Raw genomic sequence first — 22,107 nt, 5'->3', positions numbered from 1 at the left:
TGAGTAGCTGGGACCACAGGCACGTGCCATCATGCCCGGTTCTTTTTTGTATTTTTAGTAGAGACGGGGTTTCACCATGTTGGCCAGGATGGTCTCGATCTCTTCACTTCGTGATCCGCCTGCCTTGGCCTCCCAAAGTGCTGGATTACAGGCGTGAGCCACCGCACCCGGCCTTCTTTTTCTTTTAAAAAATTTTAGTATAATGGAATTCTTGGGGATGAGACTAGGGTCTTTGTAGACAAATCTGTATTTTATCTCTGTGGTAACTGGGCAATTATCATAGACTGCTGTATTGGTGTATAGCCATGGGGTGTTTTAATCCATCAAGAATCTGGATATGTTCCACTAAAACTTTCTGTAGCTATAATTTGCCGAGTTAAAAAAAATCTTGGACTATAAGTCTCCATAGACAGGCCAAGGTGTCTGGGAATTGCATGTAATGCTATTAGGGGAATAACTAGCAGTAATTTGAATATGGAAGTATGATATAATTCAATTGAGCTTTTGTGTCTTATGAACTGATTCTATGGAGCACAGCAGAGTCAACAAAAATAAAACAATTATTCTAAATAAACTTTCTAGGAATAGAATTATCTAACTATTCCATTTAATAAAGTTTTCTAATGATTTTGGCTATAATTTAGTTTTATTTTCAGATTAGTTTTCCTGGTTTGGATAATTGGATTTTGCAACAGAGAGATGATAGTTCAGTATCCAAGGACATCTGAAATTGGAATTCAGCCCTGAGACAGCCTTAAAATAAATGAATATGCAAACAAACGAGCATATTGTTTGTTTGGCACAAGCATAAAAAAAGGAAAAATCAACTCAAAAGGAGGAGGCTAGAGAAGCATTGTTTAAAAAAATATGAACAAACATAGAGAACCGAGATGTTATTATCTTCCTTAAGTGTCCATTGATTGATTCTACTTATCAGGCTACGTTGGATTTGTTGTTGTTCCTGGAGTAGGATGGGTTTGTTTATCTTTTCAAGATAGATGGAGTTTCTGGTGATGCTGATAAGGAGGCAGGGAGATCCTTCTGGACTGGCCTGGTGACCATTGAACAGGCCCCAGAGACAAAAACTCCTTATTGAGAGGCAATTCCAGAATACCTGGGTTGAGGATTTTTGAAAAATTAGAATTCTAATAATTTTTAGAAGAATACTAAGAAGTTTTAAGGTATAACACAATAATCAGGACATGTGGTTCAGTATGACAGTCTATAATATGGCATGTTAAATTTAGTGTAAAATAGAAAGTGGAAAAATAACTTCTTTTAATAGAGCAAGACAAAAGTGAGTTAGGAGGAAATAAATTGAAAACATTAATGTGAAATCATTGTTTGTTGTTTTTGGGACTTTATTGATGTAAATGCAGTAATGAGTAGTATCTTGTCCGATGTCATTCTGCCTCCTTCCAACAGTTGTGTAAAACAATCTCATATACTCCAATGCCCGATTTGATTTTTTCCTTTTTCTCTAGTATTGTTCTCTGTTAAAACAAACAAGGGATTTTCAAAAGATCTGATCCTATGTCTCGGGGCAGGAAAAATTAAGATGAGCCTGGAACCTTTGTTTTGTTTTCCGGAAAGCAAAAATACTTTCAGAGGCATCTGAGAATTTATTGATTGATTTGTTATTGTTTTTTCCCCTGCCCCATTTGAGCACTTGGATATTTAAGAAGTAAAGAGGCCACCCTGAAGAGAGGACTCTTAATGACAACTTGGAGAGTAAGGAGAGCAAAAAATCACCTGGTGACCACGGAACAGGCCCCGGAGACAAAAACTCCTTATTGAGAAATTTAGAAGGGAGCAAAGACCACCTGGTGACCATCAAACATGCCAGCTGGACCAGGAGCGGTGGCTCACACATGTAATCTCAGCACTTTGGGAAGCTGAGGCAGGTGGATAACCTGAGACCAGGAGTTCAAGACCAGCTTGGCCAACATGGTGAAACCCTGTCTCTACTAAAAATAAAAAAATTAGCTGGGCGTGATGGCACGTGCCTTAGTCCTAGCTCCTCTGGAGTCTGAGGCGTGAGTATTGCTTGAACCCGGGAGGCAGAGGCTGCAGTGAGCCAAGACGTGCCACCGCACTCCAGCCTGGGCGACAGAGGGAGACTCCATCTCAAAAACAAACAAAAAAAATGCAAACCATCCAAAGGCAAAACTCCTTATGTGGGGAAATTGGAAGTAATCAGACTTCCTTATTGTTGTTATTATTATTATTATTATTGAGACTGAATTTCTGTCTTGTCACCCAGGCTGGAGTGCAATGGTGCAATCTCGGTTCACTGCAACCCCTGCTTCCTGGATTTAAGTGATTCTCCTGCCTCAACCTCCTGAGTAGCTGGGATTATAGGCACCCAGCAGCACACCCAGCTAATTTTTGTATTTTTAGTAGAGATGGGGTTTCACCATGTTGGCCAGACTGGTCTTGAACTCCTGACTTCAGGTGATCCACCAGCCTTGGCTTCCTAAAGTGCTGGTATTACAGGTGTGAGCCACCACGCTCAGCCTCAGACTTCCAGGTTATCTAAAGCAGGCATCTAGTTCCAAATTTCTTTCCTCCCCAAAATGTATAAGTAACTAGAATTTCTATACATCTCTCAATTTCATGCTGAAACTCTTTGTGCAACTCTTGCTGACATTAAGGCACTAAAATGTCTACTAATGTAATCATTTATCATGACCTGTGTGGCTAACATGGTTCAAATTACCCTTAAGCTCTGGCCTTAAGATCCATAAATGCTCCTAAGGAAAAATCCACTGCAGGGCACTCACTCCTTGCTGACGTACCCCAGCAGCAGAAGAGTGCACTCTTCTGTTCTTCTTGCTTTCTTTTCTGTTATTCTTGCTTTCTTTCTTTTTTTCTTTTTCTTTTTTTTTTTTTTTAATCGGGGTTTCACCATGTTGGTCAAGCTGGTCTTGAGCTTCCGACCTCAGGAGATCTGCCCACCTTGGCCTCCAAAGTGCTTGGATTATAGTCATGAGCCACCATGCCTGTCCTCTTCTTGCTTTCTAATAAACTTTCCTTTTTAAACCTATACTGTTGTTGGTAAATTTTTTTTACCAACCTGCAAGTCGACCACTTCCCAGTCCAGAAAGGTCTTCATCAGGAACTAAACCATAAATACAACATAGGCAGCCAACAGAATATGTGGAATCAATAGACACTTAATTAAAGATAATAAAATACTTAAGAATATAACTAACCTGCTGGGCACAGATGCTCACGCCTGTAATCCCAGCACTTTGCAAGGCAGAGGCAGGCGTATCACCTGAGGTCAGGAGTTGAAGACCATCCTGGCCAACATGGTGAAACCCTGTCTCTACTAAAAATACAAAAATTAGCTGGACGTTGTGGCATATAACTACTACTCAGCTACTCAGGAGGCTGAGGCAGGAGAATCGCTTGAACTAGGGAGGCGGAGGTTGCCATGAGCTGAGATCACACCATTGCATTCCAACCTCGGTGACAAAGCAAGACTCTGTCTCAAAAAAAAAGAATGTAACTAACCACCAAGGAAGTGAAGTGAAAGATCTCTACAAGGAAAACTACAAAACACTGTTGAAAGAAATCATAGACAGCACAAACAATTAGAAACCCATCTCATGCTCATGGATGGATCGAATCAATGTTGTGAAAATGACCATACTGCCAAAAGCAGTCTACAAATTAAATGCAATTCCCATCAAAATACCATCAGCATTCTTCACAGAATTAGAAAAAACAATCCTAAAATTCAGATGGAACAAAAAAAGACCCCTTATAGCCAAAGCAAGACGAAGCAAAAAGAACAAATCTGGAGGCATCACATGATCTGACTTCAAACTATACCACAAGGCTAAAGTTACCAAAAGAGTATGTGGGTATTGGTATAAAAATAAGCATGTAGACCAATGGAACAGAATAGAGAACGCAGAAATAGAGCCAAATATTTATAGTCCACTGATCTTCGACAAGGTGAACAAAAACATAAAGTGGATAAGGACACCCTATTCAACAAATGGTGCTGGGATAATCGGCAAGCCACATGGAGAAGAATGAAGTTGGATTCTCATCTCTCACCTCATACAAAAGTCATCTCAAGACGGATCAAAGACTTCAATCTAAGACCTGAAACCGTAAAAAATTATAAAAGATAGCATCAGGAAAACTATTCTTGACATTGGCTTAGCCAAAAAGTTCATGATTAAGTATCCAAAAGCAAATGCAATGAAAGCAAAGTAGACAAGACCTAAGTAAATGAAAAAGCTTCTGCACAGCAAAAGAAATAATCAGCAAAGTAAACAGATGATCCACAGAGTGGGAGAGAATACTCACAAACTATGCATTGGACAAAGGACTAATATCCAGGATTTATAAGGAACTCAAACAAATCAGGAAGAAAAAAAACAAATAATCCCATCAAAAAATTGGCAAAGTACATGAATAGACAATCCTTAAAAGAAGATATACAAATGACTAACAAACATGAAAAAATACTCACCATCACTAATTATCAGGGAAATGCAAATCCAAACCACAGTGAGATACCACCTTACTCCTGCAAGAATGGCCATAATTAAAAAATTAAAAAATAGCACATGTTGGCATGGATGTAGTAAAAAGGAAACACTTTTACACTACTGGTGGGAGTGTAAACTAGTACAACCACGATGGAAAACAGTATGGAGATTCCTTAAAGAACTAAAAGTAGAACTACCATTTGATCCAGCAATCCCACTACTGGTTATCCACCCAGAGGAAAAGAAGTGACTTTGCAGAAAAGACACCTGCACATGCATGTTTATAGCAGCACAGTTTGCAATTGCAAAAATATGGAGCCACCCTAAATACCCATCAACCAACAAGTGAGCAAAGAAAATGTGGCATACATATATATAACATGGAATACTACTCAGCCATAAAAAGATCAAAATAATGGCATTTGCAGCAACCTGGATGGAGTTAGAGACTATTATTCTAAGTGAAGTAACAGGAATCGAAAGCCAAGCATCATGTGTTCTCACTTATAAGCGGGAGCTAATCTATGAGAACGCAAAGGCATAGAATGATACAATGGACTTTGAAGACTTGGAGGGAAGGATAAGGGGGGTGAGGGATAAAAGACTATACATTGGGTGCAGCGAACACTGCTCTGGTGATGGGTTCACCAAAACCTCAGAAATCACTAAATAACTTTTCCATGCAACCAAACACCACCTGTTCCCCCAAAACTACTGAAATTAAAATTAAAAGTATAATAAAATAAAGATAATAATATCAGATAAGTAGATTATTGGTTCTGAAAGTTTTATTTAAAAAAAAAACCCAACACTTGTCTTCTCCTCTTAAGCTGATATTCCCTTCTACTTTTTCCTATATTGTCTTTTCATATTCATCTACTAAAAGGTGGTTTTGATGCTGAATTCCAACTCCCAAGTCCAAGTTTGTACATGAAACTTGACTATCTGTTGATAGTTAAAGAGATCAAGATAATTCAAACCATGCTAAAAGGTCATTGTAATTCACTCCTATTTTCAAAATTTCCCACAAAGTGTTAGAATTGAGTTACCCAAGTTACGTGAATTTTTTTTTTTTTTTTTTTTTTTTTGGAGACGGAGTTTCACTCATGTTACCCAGGCTGGAGTGCAATGGCGCGATCTCGGCTCACCGCAACCTCCGCCGCCTGGGTTCAGGCAATTCTCCTGCCTCAACCTCCTGAGTAGCTGGGATTACAGGCATGCATCACCATGCCCAGCTAATGTTTTGTATTTTTAGTAGAGACAGGGTTTCACCATGGTGACCAGGATGGTCTCGATCTCTTGACCTCGTGATCCACCCGCCTCGGCCTCCCAAAGTGCTGGGATTACAGGCTTGAGCCACCGCGCCCGGTGTTACGTGAATTTTTTAACCTCAAGGTTAAAACAGAAAATGTACCTTCTTTTTCCAAGGGATAAAGATAAACATGAAAAGTGAGAATATCCTGTAGAAAGTGGGATGATACTAAATGGAAGAACTGAACAGAAAACTGTAGCTAAGATGCTATTAAACAGAAAAATGTACTTGAATGTAGTGAAAAGCAAATTAACTAAAAGGGAAAAAAGTTTAATGTAATATAAATCCCAAGTAGATTCGTTTTTACAAGAAGATAAAATTTAACAATTATGTGAAATAAATGAATTTAACTGTTATATAAAATAAATGAATTTAGGAACTGATGATAAGAGTTAAATAATAAGGGGAAAACTGACATTAAAATACGTGAATACAAGTAATGTTTTAGAAATAAATGTACTTAAAGGAAATACAGTGAGAAAAACAGGAATAAAACCAGCATCACTGCAGAGAAGGAACTCTGGCCCAGGAGGAGCTCTGTGCATTTGCCTAACCAGCCTGGAATCCCTCTCCTGGAGTTCTGGGTAAGCTGGTCTGGACAGCCTGTTCAGCCAATCACAAGGGGACCTAATGTGGAGAGGTATAAGAGAAGCCAACAATGCTTTAGAAAAATCAGAGCTTAAAAACTGCAGAAAGAGAAGATAATGTCTTGTCAAAGATTTGGGGGAAATGACCTCCATTCTAGTTTTCCCACCATGGCTGCATCTTTGTGAACATGGTAATATCAGAAAGGCAAAAATGTTCATTTTATGTTTGCTGAATTATATTGTTCTCTCCATTTTTTTTTTTTTTTTTTTTTTTTTTTTTGTAGAGATGGGATCTTGCTGTGTTTCTCAGGCTGTTGTTGAACTCCTGGCCTCAAGCAGTCCACCTGTCTCGGCCTCCCAAAGTGCTGGGATGACAGAAGTGAGCCACCACGCCCAGCCCCATCTCCGTACTAGTCAGTGGTCATATGAAAATAGTAGTCTTGCTGCTCAAATATTACAAGGATTCTCCAAACGCTAAGACTCAGTTCAATGTGTTTCAATGTTTTCCATGTAGTCCTGACCACTATTTTGATTTCTATAACTAGTATCACACATACATCATTACATGAATATTAACTGCCTAAGAGAAGTGTTGAGCAATTGCTTATCTGGTGAATAAAATGCATATTTGAAACCAATTGGTGTAAACTAGTAACCATGTTGTACTTTAGAAAATATATTTTTTCCTCCAAGTTATTTTTGGGGGTTTGATTTACTTGAACAATGCCCCAATCCCTCCATTCTTCCTGACTAGATGATCTGAGACAGATTATTGAAAGCAAAGGTGTGGATGAGGCTCTCAGGTTAAGTGGGAACTTTGCTGCAATTGGTAGGATCTGTTCTCATTTGAAGGAACACAAGCCAAACATAATTGTTTTGATTCACTGGTCTCTGGCTAGGTTTCTTGCATAAAAATAATAACAGAAGGCAATTAAACACATGAACAGACTGAATAAAATTGTAGTGCATTCACCCTAAAAGACAGCACACCTAAAATGCCATTCTCATAATTGTGAGATCTTATCACATGTTCAAAAGGTCTTGCAGATGTGTGTCTCTCAGAGAAGATGGTTTAATTTCATAAACAAACTGAAATCATACATGTATACATAAATTCAACACATTCATGACATTGAAGCACAATTTTCAGATATTTTCTATTTCCAGACAATATGTAAAGAAATTAAGAGGTAATGACAGTAAAAGGGTAATAATGTATTCCACATTTGGCAACACGATTTTTTTTTTTTAACTAGAATTTATTCTTCTTTTAACTAGAATTTTTTTCCCTTGGTATTATTCTTGGTTGTTGTGCACTGAGTAAACTCCATAGAGATTTTTCTGTTTTTAACTATTACACAAATAATTCACCTGGCTTTAAAGCCAGGAAAATAAGGGCTACAATCAGAGTAATATGATCCTCTAGATTTTAACAGCAAAGTACTTGAACTGTAGTTTGTTGTATAAAGTTAAGAAACTCAACATCTTCAAGGATCAGAGACAGACCAAGTCGAAGTATGGTTGGACAACTGAACACAGGCAGATAAAACTATGCTTTCCAAATGTATCTATCCATCCTACCTCTGTGTACCTCTGCCTTGTTAGTTCTAGGCATATTCTTTTCTTTTTTCTTTCTCTCTCTCTCTTTTTTTTTTTTTTTTTTTTTGATATGGAGTCTCACTCGTCACCCAGGCTGGGGGGCATTGGCACAATCTTGGCTCACTGCAGCCTCCACCTCCTGGGTTCAAGAGATTCTCTCGCCTCAGCCTCCTAAGTTATAGCTAGGATTATAGATGTGCACCACCATGCCCAGATAATTTTTGTATTTTTAGTAGAGACGAAGCCTCACCATATTGGTCAGACTCCAACTCCTTGGCTTAAGCGATCCACCCGCCTCGGCCTCCCAAAGTGCTGGGATGATAGGCGTGAGCCACCGTGCCTGGCCATGCAAGTTCATTTCTAGATCCACCTAGATTTTCTTTAAACTTACTTCTCCTAAAGTGTAAGCTTGGTGACTATTTTTCTTTTTCTTTTTTTTTTGGCGGGGGATCGAGCTGTTTATTTCAGGGAGAGGGCAAGGGAGGGGGCTCCGTCTTTCTTGGCAGCGGCTTTGCTCTCAGCGGCCAGGACGTTGCTCAGCTCCTCCCGCTTCCTCTTGGCGCGATGTGTGTCCCCGCCCTTTTCCTGATGAACTTGAGGACCCGTTTGTCCTTAGAGACCTTCGGTAACTCCATGGCGCTCCGCTCGTACGGGGCAAAGCCACACACCTCCCGGATCATGTCCCGCACGAACTTGGTGTGTTTGGACAGACGCCCGCGGCGGCGGCTGTGCCTGGGCTTGCTCACATTCTTCGTTAGCCTGTGGCCCTTGCTCAGGCCCGCGGCCACAGGATAACGAAAAGCCATGGCTGCCGCTCTCCAATGGCGACCGTGGCGAAGCGCTGGCGCCGCGCGGAACTCTGGGATATCTCTATTTTTCCTTTTTAATTTTCCTGTGTGTCTCTAAAATGGAACTAAAGGCAAATGGAATGCAAGGAACATATTTTCCATCTTCCGACTCTTATAATGAGGGTTGGCAAATAACTACGTGGTACACATTTCAATTTAAAATGTTGTAAACAGTCAAGTTTATTATTTTAGTTTTTGATACAAACTAAAATACACTTACATTTGCCTACTACTGGGCTTCTCTGTATAAAACTGTTTATTGCTATATATTGTCAACACATCAGTAAAGATCTAAAACATATATTTTACTTGGATCATTTGCAGAGTAACCATGTGCTTCAATATGACTATCAAGATTGAAATAAAATTGGCCTCAAAAAAGGAGAGTATAATCCATACGTTTATATCTCTCTTTCCACATATTTTCTATTTCCAGACAACATCTAAAGAAATTAAGAGGTAATGACAGTAAAAGGGTAATAATGTATTCTACATTTGGCAACGTGATTTTTTTTCCTTTTAAAATAGAGTTTGAAAGAGTGTATTGTTTTATAAAGCAACTAAGATCACCTGGAATTTGAAGAGCTGCTATGAATACATTATCTAGAAATAATTCATTTGCCAAGTTGATGTGATTTCTCTTTTGCCCCTGAGCTGGTTTCATCTCAATTCTTGACTTTCCCTTTTTTGGTAACAGTAGATCTTCTTCTTTAGGTACTAAAACACTCATGTTGTTATTCTGAACTATCAGAGACTTGGCTTATAGGCATAATAATTCAAAAATTTTAATTAAATTTTTTTTGATGGGGTAATGGGGAACATTGCCCAAATATGTGATAAAGACAAAAATCTTTCCTCTTCTCTTTTTTGAGACAGGGTCTCACATTGTTGCCCAGGCTGTAGTGCAGTGGTGCAAGGGTCTCACCCTGTAGCTTAGCGGGGAGTGCAGTGGTGTGATATGGCTCACTGCAGCCTTGACCTCCTGGGCTCCAGTGATCCTTCCACCTCATCAGACTTCTGAGTAGCTGGGACTACAGGTGAGCACTACCATATTCAGCTAAATTTTTTATTTTTATTTTTTGTAGACAGTTTTCACCATGTTGTCCAGGGTAGTCTCAAACCTGGACTCAGGTGGTCTGCCTGCCTTGGCCTCCCAAAGTGCTGGGATTATAGGCATGAACCACCATGCCAGGCTGGGACAGAACTATTTTTAAAGGGTAAATCATGTTTTTTTGTTTGTTTTTAATTACATAAATACTTGACATTTCTAATTCCTGGATTCTAAGCAAGTAAAAGTATATTGAAAGACTGGGCTCAATGACTCTTTCCTGTAATCCCAGCACTTTAGGAGGCTGAGATAGAGGTATCACTTGAGGCCAGGAGTTCAAGATTAGTCTGACCAACATAGTGAAACCCTATCTCTACTAAAAATACAAACATTAGCTGGATTGGTTGTGTGTGCCTGTAATCCCAGTGATTCAGGAGGCTGAGGCAAGAGAATCGCTTGAACCTGGGAGGTGGAGGTTGCAGTGAGCAGAGATCGAGCCACTGCACTCCAGCCTGGGGCAACAGAATGGGTGAGACTCTGTCTTAAGAAAAAAAAAGTATATTGAGAATGCTTAAATTTGAGCATTTCTAGTTAGTGACAATTAACATACTTATAGTAATCATCACTCCATTTACAAAGATCTAAGTTTTACCAACCATTTGCTTTACCTTGCAAACCCATCCGTCTCAGTCAGCATCCAAGGCAGACTGTGGACCAAAGGAAAAGCTAATTTGACCATCCTAAGATTCTTAAAAACTAGTAGATTCTATATTTCTACAATATCTAAACTATGTTTAGTTGTTGTTGTTTTGAGACAGAGTCTCGCTCTGAGGTGCAGCCTTGAGTACAGTGGCGCCATCTTGGCTCACTGCAACTCCACCTCCCAGGTTCAAGCAATTCTCCTGCCTCAGTCTCCCAAGTAGCTGGGATTACAGGCATGTGCCACCACGCTCGGCTAATTTTTTAGTAGAGACAGGGTTTCACCATGTTGGCCAGGCTAGTCTTAAAATCCTCACCTCAAGGGATTCGCCCACCTTGGCCTCCCAAAGTGCTGATGTTACAAGGGTGAGCCACCTCGCCCAGCCTATGGGTTTTCCTAATGCCCTTTTGTCCGCTAAATCCACATCTTTTTTACTGCAACACTTTTAGAGCTGTTTGTTAGAGGTGTTTATAGCTTCTCTGGGGAACTTAAAATGAGATAAACCACCCCTGATTTCTTTTAATAACATTACTTCCTTCTTCTACTTCCCAAGATTGCAACCAATGTCACCTTTCATATTTACTAAACATTTATGATATGCCAAAAACTACCAAAAAAAACCCCAAAATTTCTTCTCTTGAGATATTAGGTTGGTGCCCAAGTAATTGTGTTTTTTGCCATTAAAAGTATTTGTGCACCAACCTAACACTAACTTAAAGTATTACCTTACTTTGATCTTATTGTGAGTATCTGGGAGGTGTTTTTCTCTATCACATGTACACATATATATGTATTAGCAGTAACTACAGGAGTTGCAATCCACCAGAGAATGGGGAATTTTATTCATATATTAGACAAGCTGACTGTGACAGGAAAGGTAGACAAAGGCCGTTCCTCCCAGTGTGTGCAGAGTGACTTGAAACTGGTCAGACATTGGCAAAAATGGAAAAAGGACATGTGGTAGAAAAATGGAATAAGAAGGAAAAGGACAAACAACTGATGTCCAAGAAAGAAAAAGGTGAAATAACAATAATACTTTATTTAAGTAATATATATATATATTAGCTAAATGTGGTGGCACATGTCTGCAATCCCAGTTACTCAGAAGACTGAGGCAAGGGGATCTCTTGAGCAACGCTTGCGCCACTGCACTTTAGCCTGGGTGACAGAGCAAGACTCTGTCTCTTAATTAAAAAAAAAAAGAAGAAAGAAAAAGAAAAGAAAAGAAAAACAAAAGAAAAAAGCAGCTCCTCATAGCTGGGAGCTGAGCTGGTACTAGCAACGTGGCTTTAGGGCTGAGGCACTTGCAGCTAAGCTATGGATTCCTCCTGTTGAACATAAACAATCTCTTAGAGCACTTAGGTGAGATCGCTCTGTGTCCATGATGAAGTGAAACAAAAACAAGGCCACTTTGTAACTGTGTTTGAGTGCAATGAAGAAAACCAAGGCCACTGTAAAACCATAAAAATGATCAAATGCCCACTTACTCAGTAGAGTAACTGCCAGTTTTCTACCAATTGAATTTAGTCCTCTTTAATTTCTCCTACCTTCTAGATAAACATTATTATGATACCCAATAATGGAATTGTTCCTGTTTCCTCACAGCACCCAATTTGTAGCCAATGCCTACTTTCTTGAACCCTTCCCCATAATACCTAACAGGCTGAATTCCTTGAGAAAGTTTCTTCTAACTCTGAATGCAATGCCACCAAAGTTCCCCCATGATGTGTGGTCTCTCTGGTTGCAAATGTGCCAAGCCAGTGAACTCAGATTGGTTTGACTGTAGGTGTGTTACCGGTGGTCTTTGGCTGCAGCACACCAATGAGAGGCAGTCCCAGATTTCTATATATTTCTGTATATGTCAGAATTTCTATGTATTGTCTTTTCTGAATGTATCAGAATCACCGGAACCTCATTTAGAAATGATTTCTGGGGTCAACCCTAGATCACCTGAACCTCTGCTGAGGCACAGGACCTGCATTTGAACAAGGTCTCCTGGGAATTCTTATGTGCATGAATGAATGTGAACAACTGCTTGATATATTTTCCAAGCAGGCTGAAGAAGTGTACATCCACTTGCATGTTCTTCACATGTACCCCAAAACCTAAAATGCAATAAAATAAAGAAATGGAAAAAAAAAAAGAAAAATAAGAAACAACATCAGGACTTTTAGTCCACACAAGATGGTGTAGACCCATTTTCCCCTACTTCTACCTGGTAATTAGAATTCTAAACCCTGAAAAAAAAAAAGTGTACATCCAAGCAAAGCCAGAATGATACTATGCCCCTTACCCAAATATGTACCCATCTTCTTGGGGGTTCACTTCCAAACCCCGCCAAACCTAAAAATACAATTTAGTAAATACAGTCGATCCTCCTCATTATGCAGATTCTATATTTGTGAATTCCCCTACTTGGTAAATTTATTTGTAATCCCTCTAAATCAACACTCATGGTACTTTCACAGTCATTTGCTGACATATGCTGAGCATAGAAAAATTTGTCGCCTAACACACACATATCCAGCTGAGGTCAAACAAGGTCACTCTGCCTCACTTCAGAGCTCATGCTGCAGGCCAGAGGACGAGCAGTGCAGGGTAGTGTGAAAGCTGCAGCTGTGGGCCAATTGGAACCGGTTAGAAATCCAACTCTCATTCACCTGTTAGCTTATTTGTGAAGCTGCTTCAGGCAAGTCACTTAACACTTTCGAACTACATTCATTCTCATTCGCTCTCTCTTTTCCCCCATCCCCCGCCCCGTGATTTTCTTACTGTGTTAAAATATACATAACATACAATTTACTATTGTAACTAACTTTAAGTGCACAGTTCAGTGGCATAAATACATTCACAAAATTCTGTGACTATGACCACTATCCAATTCCAGAACTTTTTTCTCCCTCCAAGCAGAAGCTCTGTATCATTAAATAATAACTTCCCATCCCCTCCTCCCTGTAGCCGCTGGTAAACTCTATTCTACTTTCTGTGAATTTGCCTAGTCTAGAAAACTTATACAAATGAAGTTAGAAAATATCTGTCTATTGTCTGGCTTATTTCGCTTAGCACAATGTTTCAAGTTTCATCTATGTTGCAGCAAGTATCAGAATTTTATTCCTTTTTACAGATGAATAAGATTCCACTGTATGTATTACCACATTTTCTGGACCCATGCATCTGTTGATTAACATTTGAATTGTTTCCACCTATTGTGAATAGTACTGACATGAGTATTGGTGTACATGTTCTCTGAATTCCCTTGTTTCAATTTTTCAATTCTTTAGGGTATATATGTTGGAGTGAAATTGCTGGGTCATATGGTATTTTGTGTTTTAAGTTTTCTGAGGAGCTGCATAACTTTTTTCCATAGCAGCCACATCATTAAAGCATTTCCACCAGAAATGCACGTGTTCCAGTTTCTCCATGTACTTGCAAACACTTGCTATTTTCCACTTAAAAAATAATAACAACTATCCTATTGAGTGCAAAGTGGTTGTTTTCTCTTTTGTAAAATAAAGAAAATAGAATCTATCAGAATGCCTTGCTTTCAGGTTTTAAGATTATACATGATGTTAGATACACATACACACACATACCCCTCCAATCCCTAGAAGCAATGGCTTAGTATATATTTCTTAGGAGCAATGGCTCAATATTTGCTAATTCAATGTTCAGTAACTACTTTATAGAACATAACTGCTATGAATAATGAAAATCAACTCTAAAATAAATGAAGATGCATAAGAAGCTATACAAGATAGAACATGCCATTTGATGAACTCAGAGTTAAGTGAGATTTCTCCTCTTTGAGGGATTTTTGCTGTCTGAGCAACAGTCTCCTATTAAGTAAAATGCGAATATTTACACGAACATATGTTAATTATGTAGCATAAGGTCTGGAGTGTAGTACACAGTGGAAATATGAGTTCTTATTAACACCCCAAGAATAGATCCGTAGATACAGGCCCAATTACTACTGCTTTTCAGAGTGAATAAGCAAAATGAATTGGAAAAAAATGTTAAACTGCCTTTTAAATTATTTACTTACTAACGAATACAAACTTGTACAAAATATAAAATAGCAAATATCCAGGCTGTTGCCACCCAAGATGGTTTTATTTGTTATCAGATGAAAACAAACAAAAAGAAGCTTTTTTGTTTGTTTGTTTTTTTGTTTTTGTTTTTGAGACAGGGTCTCCCTCTGTCGCCCAGACTGGAGTGCAGTTTAGCGATCTTGGCTCACTGCAACCTCTGTCTCCTGGGCTTAAGTGATTCTTCCACCTCAGCCTCTCGAGTAGCTGGGACTACAGTCATGTGTCACCCACCTGGCTAAGTTTTTTTTTTAGTGTTAGTAGATATGGGGTTTCAGCATGTTCCCCAGGCTGGTCTTGAACTCCTGGACTCAAGAGACCCACCCACCTTAACCTCCCAAAGTGCTGGAACTATAGATGTGAGATACCGTGCCTGGCCTAGAATGTTTTAAGAAATGAAACATTATAGGTAATGTCGAAATGCTCCTGTCTTCCTCTCTCCAGTCCTATTTATTTCCCCCTGTTTCCAGACATAACTGCTATAATGAATATGGTGTGTTTCCAGTTAATTACTATATATTTGTAATGCACATACAGAATTATAACATGACCATTAAGGACACTGGCCCTGAAGCCAAGATATGAGTCTTTGCTCTACCACTTTCCAGCTATGTTAGCTTGGGAAAGTTCTTGAACCTCTTTGTGTCAGTTTTTGTATCTATAATGGAGATGCATTAAATTGAGTCTTCCAAAAAGTATATTCTAAGATGACATTAGACACCCAAAGGATTTATTGGGGGAACACTTGTGAGAGAAAAAGAGGATGAAATTTATTGTCTATTGCTGCATAACAAATTACCCCCTGGAAGTTAGTGGCTTAACGCAATATACATTTATTATCTCAGAGGTTTTGTATGCCAGGAAACTGGGAGTGACCTAGTTGAGTGCCTCTGCTTCAAGGTCCCTCAGAAGGCTGCAATCAAGATGTCACCCAGAAGTCTTGTCTTTTCTGAAGCCTAGAGTGTGGAGGAGCCACTTCTCATTTCCCTTACATGGTTGTTGTGTGGATTCAGGACTTCATGGGCTATTGGACGGAGAGCCTTAGTTCCTACTAGCTATCGTACAAAGTCCTTCCTCATTTGTTTGCCACATGGACCTCCAAAGAGCAGCTTATAGCATTGCTGCCTTTCCTCGCAGTTTTTTTTTGTTTGTTTTTTTGAGACAGAGCCTCTCTGTGTTGCCCAGGCTGGAGTGCAGTGTGGGTAATTTGTTATGCAGCAATAGACAATAAATTTTATCTTCTTTTTCTCTCACAAGTGTACCCCCAATAAATCGTTTGGGTGTCTAATGTCATCTTAGAATATCAGCTTACTGCAACTTTTGCCTCCTGTGTTCAAGCAATTCTCCTGTTTCAGCCTTCTGAGTAGCTGGGATTACAGGTGTGCACCTGGATAATTTTTGTGTTTTTAGTGGAGACAGGGTTTCACCATTTTGGCCAGGCTAGTCTTGAACTCCTGACCTCAACTGATCTACCCGCCTCGGCTTCCCAAAGTGCTGGGATTACAGGCGTGAGCCACTGTGCCCAGCCCAACTTACCTCACAGTTAAGGAGAAAGCTAAGCACTAGAGTGTGTTGAAGATGAAAACCACAGTGTTTTTGAAACTGACTCTCAGAAGTGGCATTCCACCTCTTTACTGCATTCTATTTATTAGAAGCAAGTCTCTAGATCCAGCTAACACTCAATGGAAGGGTTACACAAAGATATGGTTACCAGGAGGTAGAGACTGTCTGCCATAGAGCTAGTACATTCATGTATACATATGTACATTCGTGTATACATGTAGGGGACTTTGGAAGGCCTGGCAGCCAGTGACGCATGTCTGATCCCTGTGAAGGGAAGAGGAAAGGAAGAAGAGAGTTGAATTGCACAGATTCAGATGCAGCATAGTTTTAATAATATTTTAGCTAGGCTGCTAGACCAAAGTCACCCATCAGAGGAGTCTCCATATAACCAGAAGAGTCTTGCCTTTAGAGCCTTGCAATACTCAGTCATTGATCAAAAGCAGCATGTGGGAAATATTGTCTCAGAGTGAAAGAAGTGATGGAGTCGGCATACAGTAGCTGGGTGATCAGTTAATTACATGCCCAGCAGCAGATCTGAGTGGCACATTTTCATGGCTGCAAGAGGGAATAAAAGTAGCACCTCCCTCAGAGGGCCAGGGAATTAAGTAGGCTATTTGAAGGGCACATAGAATAGTGAGGTCACATAGAATATGAGCCCCTCACGCCTGTAATCCCAGCACTTTGGGAGGCCGAGGCGGGTGGATCACGAGGTCAAGAGATCGAGACCATCCTGGTCAACATGGTGAAACCCCGTCTCTACTAAAAATACAAAAAATCAGTTGGGCATGGTGGCGCGTGCCCGTAATCCCAGCTACTCAGAGGCTGAGGCAGGAGAATTGCCTGAACCCAGGAGGAGGAGGTTGCGGTGAGCCGAGATCGCGCCATTGCACTCCAGCCTGGGCAACAAGAGAGAAACTCCGTCTCAAAAAAAAAAAAAAAAAAAGAATATGAGCCCCATATACACTCTAGTTATTTCTTATTAGTACCTTTTAGTATTGCTTTTTTTAGTTTACATTTTTAGTATATCACTGTATATAATGTCCTGCAGCTTGCTTTTATAATTCAGCATTATGCTTTTGAGGTCTCAGATTGTTTGTTACATATTATTCTTTTGCAAATATTTTCTCACAGTCTATTACTCGTCTTCTCATCCTCTTGACATTGTCTTTTGCAGATCAGAAGTTTTTCACTTTACCAGTATGATCCTAGAGACAAAGCACAATCAAAGCAATGGCTACCAATAGGGAGAAGTGGGCCCGTTAAAGCAGTAGTGGGTGGGTCAAGAGTGAAAGTCAGGGCAACAGTTTATTTTTTTTAGATGTTCAAGGCATTTTGCTTGTTGACATTCTGGAGGGTCAAAGAATGATAACAGTTAAAATTATGGCTGGATTTTTTTGATAAATTTAATAAATTTATGCTACCATTTACATGAAAGCATAAAGGTCCAAGGAACAATGGACTACCATACTGCAATGAAAATAAACAAATACAGCAACTAAAACAAAATGGATCACTTAAAAGATATAATATTGACTACATTTGTATAATTCAATTTTTATAGCGTTAAAAATAGCAATTCTATTAGTATTTAGGAATTGATATATGGATAGTAAAACTGTAAAGGAAAGCAAAGAAAGTATCACTATTCAAACCATATGAATGGCTCTTTGAAGGGAGGGAGTTTATATTTGGGAAAGAATACTGGAGAACTAGTGATAATTTATTTTGACCTAGTTTGGTTACACAGTTGTTTTCCTTAATTTGTGAAACTATATTTTTGTTTTATGTATGTGAAATACATATGTGTATATGTATTTCAAAATATACTGTTTTAGGCCAGGTATAGTGGCTTATGCCTGTAATTCCAGCACTTTGGGAGCCCGAAGCGAGGAGATCACTTGTGGTTAGGAGGGGTTCGAATCCAGCCTGGCCAACATAGTGAAACACCATCTCTACTAAAAATACAAAAATTAGCTGGGTATGGTGGCACATCCCTATAGTCCCAGCTACTCAGGAGGCTGAGGCAGGAGAATCTCTTGAACCTGGGAGGTGGGGGATGCAGTGAGCCGAGATCAAGCCACTGCAATTCAGCCTGGGTCACAGAGCGAGACTCCATCTCAAAAAATAATCATAATAAAATTAAATTAAAATTTAAAAATGTATACTGTTTTAATTTTTTTGCAATTTTTCCGGTAATCTGCTTTTTAAAAATTGTCTTAATTTTTATAAAGCAGAATAAAAAGGTGCATTTTGCCCACCAGATAACAAAATATGCTAGAAATCTCTAGGGGTTTTAAAAAAATTAAAAGAGAGAGACTATTTCTAAAGATTGTTGGAAAAGTGCTTTGCCAAATGGAGAAATATAAAACTGGATGCCTAGCATTGCATATAAATATGAACTCCAGATGGACTAATGACCTAAATGGAAAAGGTGAAAACTATAAAGTTAGTAGAAGAAACCCTATCTCTACTAAAAATACCAAAATTAGCCAGGTGTGGTGGCATGCATCTATAGTCCCAGGAACTTGGGAGGCTGAGGCAGGAGAATCGCTTGAATCCAGGAGGTGGAGGTTGCATTCCAGCCTCTCAAAGTACTAGGATTACAGGCATGAAACACCTCTTTTTTTTTTTTTTTTAAGCGGTAGGGTCTCACTGTGTTGCCCAGGCTGCTGTGCTAGAGTGCAGTGGCACGATCATGGCTCACTGCAGCAGCTTCAACCTCCTGGGCTCAGCTATTAGACAGCTAATATTTTAGTTAGGTTTATAAGTAAAATGGGCCTACGCCTTTTAAGTCCTTGAATCTTCTTTATCCCATTTTGAAATTAAGAACTAATTTAGCCTCACAAAATCAGCCATTCATCTTTTTCTCTTTGTGGCAGCCAATTGCCTGTTTGCTTTCAGCTCCATTTCTGTCCTTCTATGTGCTTTGCCAGTACCTGGGTCATAGTAGAGACTTCATAAATATTTATTATGGGCCAGGCGCAGTGGCACACACCTGTAATCACGGCATTTTGGGAGGCTGAGGTGGGAGGATCACTTGAGGTCAGGAGTTCGAGACCAGCCTGGCCAACATGGCAAAACCCCGTCTCTACCAAAAATACAAAAATTAGCTGGGAGTGATGGCATGCCTGTAATCTCAGCTACTCGGGAGGCTGAGGCAGGACAATTGCTTGAACTTGGGAGGTGGAGATTGCAGTAGGCTGAGATTATGCCATTGCACTCCAGTAAGGGCAACAAGAGCGAAACTGTATATTAAAAAAAATATGTGTTATGTGGAATGGGAATGCCATCAAATCAAACGTGGGTCAAGCTCGAGTTGTTTGGGAGGTTGGCTGGCATTTCACTGACCTCACTCTCCTCGTCCTTGTTGCCTATTCATCTGTCATCTGTCATGTTGCCTCCAGAGCACCAGCAAGAAAGGAAACTAATAGTTTCTGTGTATTGCCTTTTGGTTTTCTTAACTGTATCTTTTAAACATCAGAAGTTTTTAATTATGATGAACCCCAATTCATCAATTTGTTTCTGTTTTGGTTTGTACCTTCTATGTGCTCTAAGAAATCTTTGTCTAACCCAAGATCAGAAATATTTTTTTCTACGTTTTCTTCCAGAAGTTTTAGCTTTTACATTAATTCAAGTTAAATTTTTTTTTATTTTAGTGTGTATGGGTTTTTTTTTTAATATAGAGATTCAATTATTCCAATGCTGTTTGTTAAAAAGACCATGCTTCCTCAACTAAATGGCCTTGACATTTTTGTTGATAATCAATTGACCATATACATGTGGATGTATTTTTTTAGTTTTTATTCTGTTTTAATCCTCTGTATCTATATGTCTCTCCCCATTTCAATATCATGCTCTCTTGATTACTGTAATATTATAGTAAGTCTTAAAAGCACCTTTCCCATTCTCCTTTAAGCCTAGGCTTTTATCAGTAAAAGTTGATTATTAATTTGGGAAATAAGCACCCTTCTCTATATATGATCCTCAAAACATCTCTGTTCCTTTTCCTATCACTGAGCTTCACTGAGTTCAATGAGGTTAGAAATGGATGAGGGGAGGGATGGTGACATTCCCATCCCTGTTAGTTGGCAGACCCAACCCAAAGCACAACCCCAATCTACCCAGCCAGTACCCTCCATGTGTCCATGTGATCTATTTCTGACTAATAAGACCATGATATTTCAGCTGTGACATCTATCACACAAATACTTCCCTTATGAGAAAATTTTGGCAAGAAAGGCAGAATAGATCAGTACAAATTCATCCCTACTATAGGAAAGAATCTTAAAATGTATATCTATTAATAGTAAATAAATAGTGACATTTTCATCCTTGACATATTTTATAACATTTTTCCCCACTGTGATTCTTGTCCTTATAAGAAATGCTACTAAAATGCTACATAACAATGTGATTGATTACTAGGAATTCTATGGCAATGAATGATAGAGTTCAAGGGTATTATACAAGGGTATGTCTAGCCCTACATAAGTATCACTTTACTACTACTACCAGTAATGACCTGAAAATAGCAGTAATATAGTTCTGTACTGTTTATAAAAAAATATTCTTCATGTGGCGATAGCTTCTTAAAGCAGACCTGTAAGGCAGATACAGAACTATCACAACTGTTAGATCATAAAAACCCTTAAAACGATATTTCAATAATTAAATCCAAGTTTCTCAAAGACATACGGCTGCATACACAGTGATTGCAGGTGAGGGCAAACACAGAGGTAGAATTTTTCCTGTGTGAGAATTAAAATCAGTGCCACTGCGCCCTACAGTATTATAATTTCCAAATTAGTCAGTGTTCATTAACACACCCTACCAAATTGGGAATTCAGTATTAAACACAGACTTGATTATGTTTTTCTAAAAGATCCCCAGACCAGGCTCTGATTGCCTGAAGCAACATGATCTTCTAGACAACAGCAACAAAAAGGTAACTTGGGTTTTCACTGGTGACTTGCGTGAGTTGGTGTGGTTTTTAAGGATTGCAGTGATGAATGAGTGTCTCAGGATGGTTTTGGAGTCTGACAACAGGAACTACAGCCTTCTCAGGAAGGGCATGAAGCCTAGACAACACTTTTATGGATGAGAACACCTTTCCCTGACAAACAGGTCACTGTTCTCCTACACGCCTTCCTTTGCCTTTTGCACATCCTTGCTACCTGTCCACCCCCCAACCCATGCCAGCAGTTTTGTCATTACCTTTGCAGTCGGAACGACACAGAGAGTCCATTGGACTTGTGCCAATGTATTTTAAATTTATGTCTTCCAAAATGTAAAGCCCTTTGTTAGGAAAATTTTACAGATCAAGAATATTATTAGTCTATCATTCTCTGGTGCTAATCCATGGTTTTTGGCTGGAAACTCCCATACATTTCTTAGTTTGTATAACACAGAGGTTTAGAGTGTACTTTGCTCCTTTTGAAGCAAACTTCTGTTTTTAACAAGGAATTTCAAAATTCTTAGGCTAGCCTTTGGAAAGAGGGAGGAAAAGGAGTAACTACTTCCATCTGTGATGGTTAATTTTGAGTGTCAACTTAACAAGAATATGGGATACTCAGCCAGTAAAGCATTATTCATTCTCAATGCTTCAGTAGGCACTGAGCTTGTTTTTCCTGTGCTGAGAGGCAAACGCAAGTAGGTTTGCTTTTGATTAGAATGATTCGGCTACTCCAGGGTGACTGTGAGGGTGTTTTCAGAATAGACTGGCATGTGAGTCGGCGGACTGAATAAGAGAAGATCCACCAGGCAGCATCCAATCAGCTGGGGATCCAGATGAACAAAAAGGTGGAGGAATGGGCTGGATGTGGTGAGAGGCTGAGGCAGGAGGATTACTTGA

General features: G+C 39.3%; 1 protein-coding gene and 1 pseudogene across 1 annotated transcript in view; both read right to left on the bottom strand.

Moving 5' to 3' along the window:
• Positions 1-6,190: 6,190 nt before the first annotated feature.
• Positions 6,191-22,107, bottom strand: part of LOC116542995 (translation initiation factor IF-2-like) — a 46,153-nt gene continuing 30,236 nt past the window's right edge. The window contains exon 2 of the mRNA XM_032268283.1: positions 6,191-6,450. Coding sequence (XP_032124174.1) covers positions 6,439-6,450 — 12 coding nt within the window. The 3' untranslated portion in view covers positions 6,191-6,438. The remainder of the gene's footprint in view (positions 6,451-22,107) is intronic.
• Positions 8,439-9,632, bottom strand: LOC116542978 (annotated as a pseudogene).

The sequence above is a fragment of the Sapajus apella genome, unplaced genomic scaffold, assembly GCF_009761245.1.
Source record: "Sapajus apella isolate SASKATOON/1434 unplaced genomic scaffold, GSC_monkey_1.0 scaffold177, whole genome shotgun sequence".
Lineage (NCBI taxonomy): Eukaryota > Metazoa > Chordata > Mammalia > Primates > Cebidae > Sapajus > Sapajus apella.
Note: the sequence above shows the minus strand (reverse complement) of the source record. Positions and strands in the feature narration are given on the sequence as shown.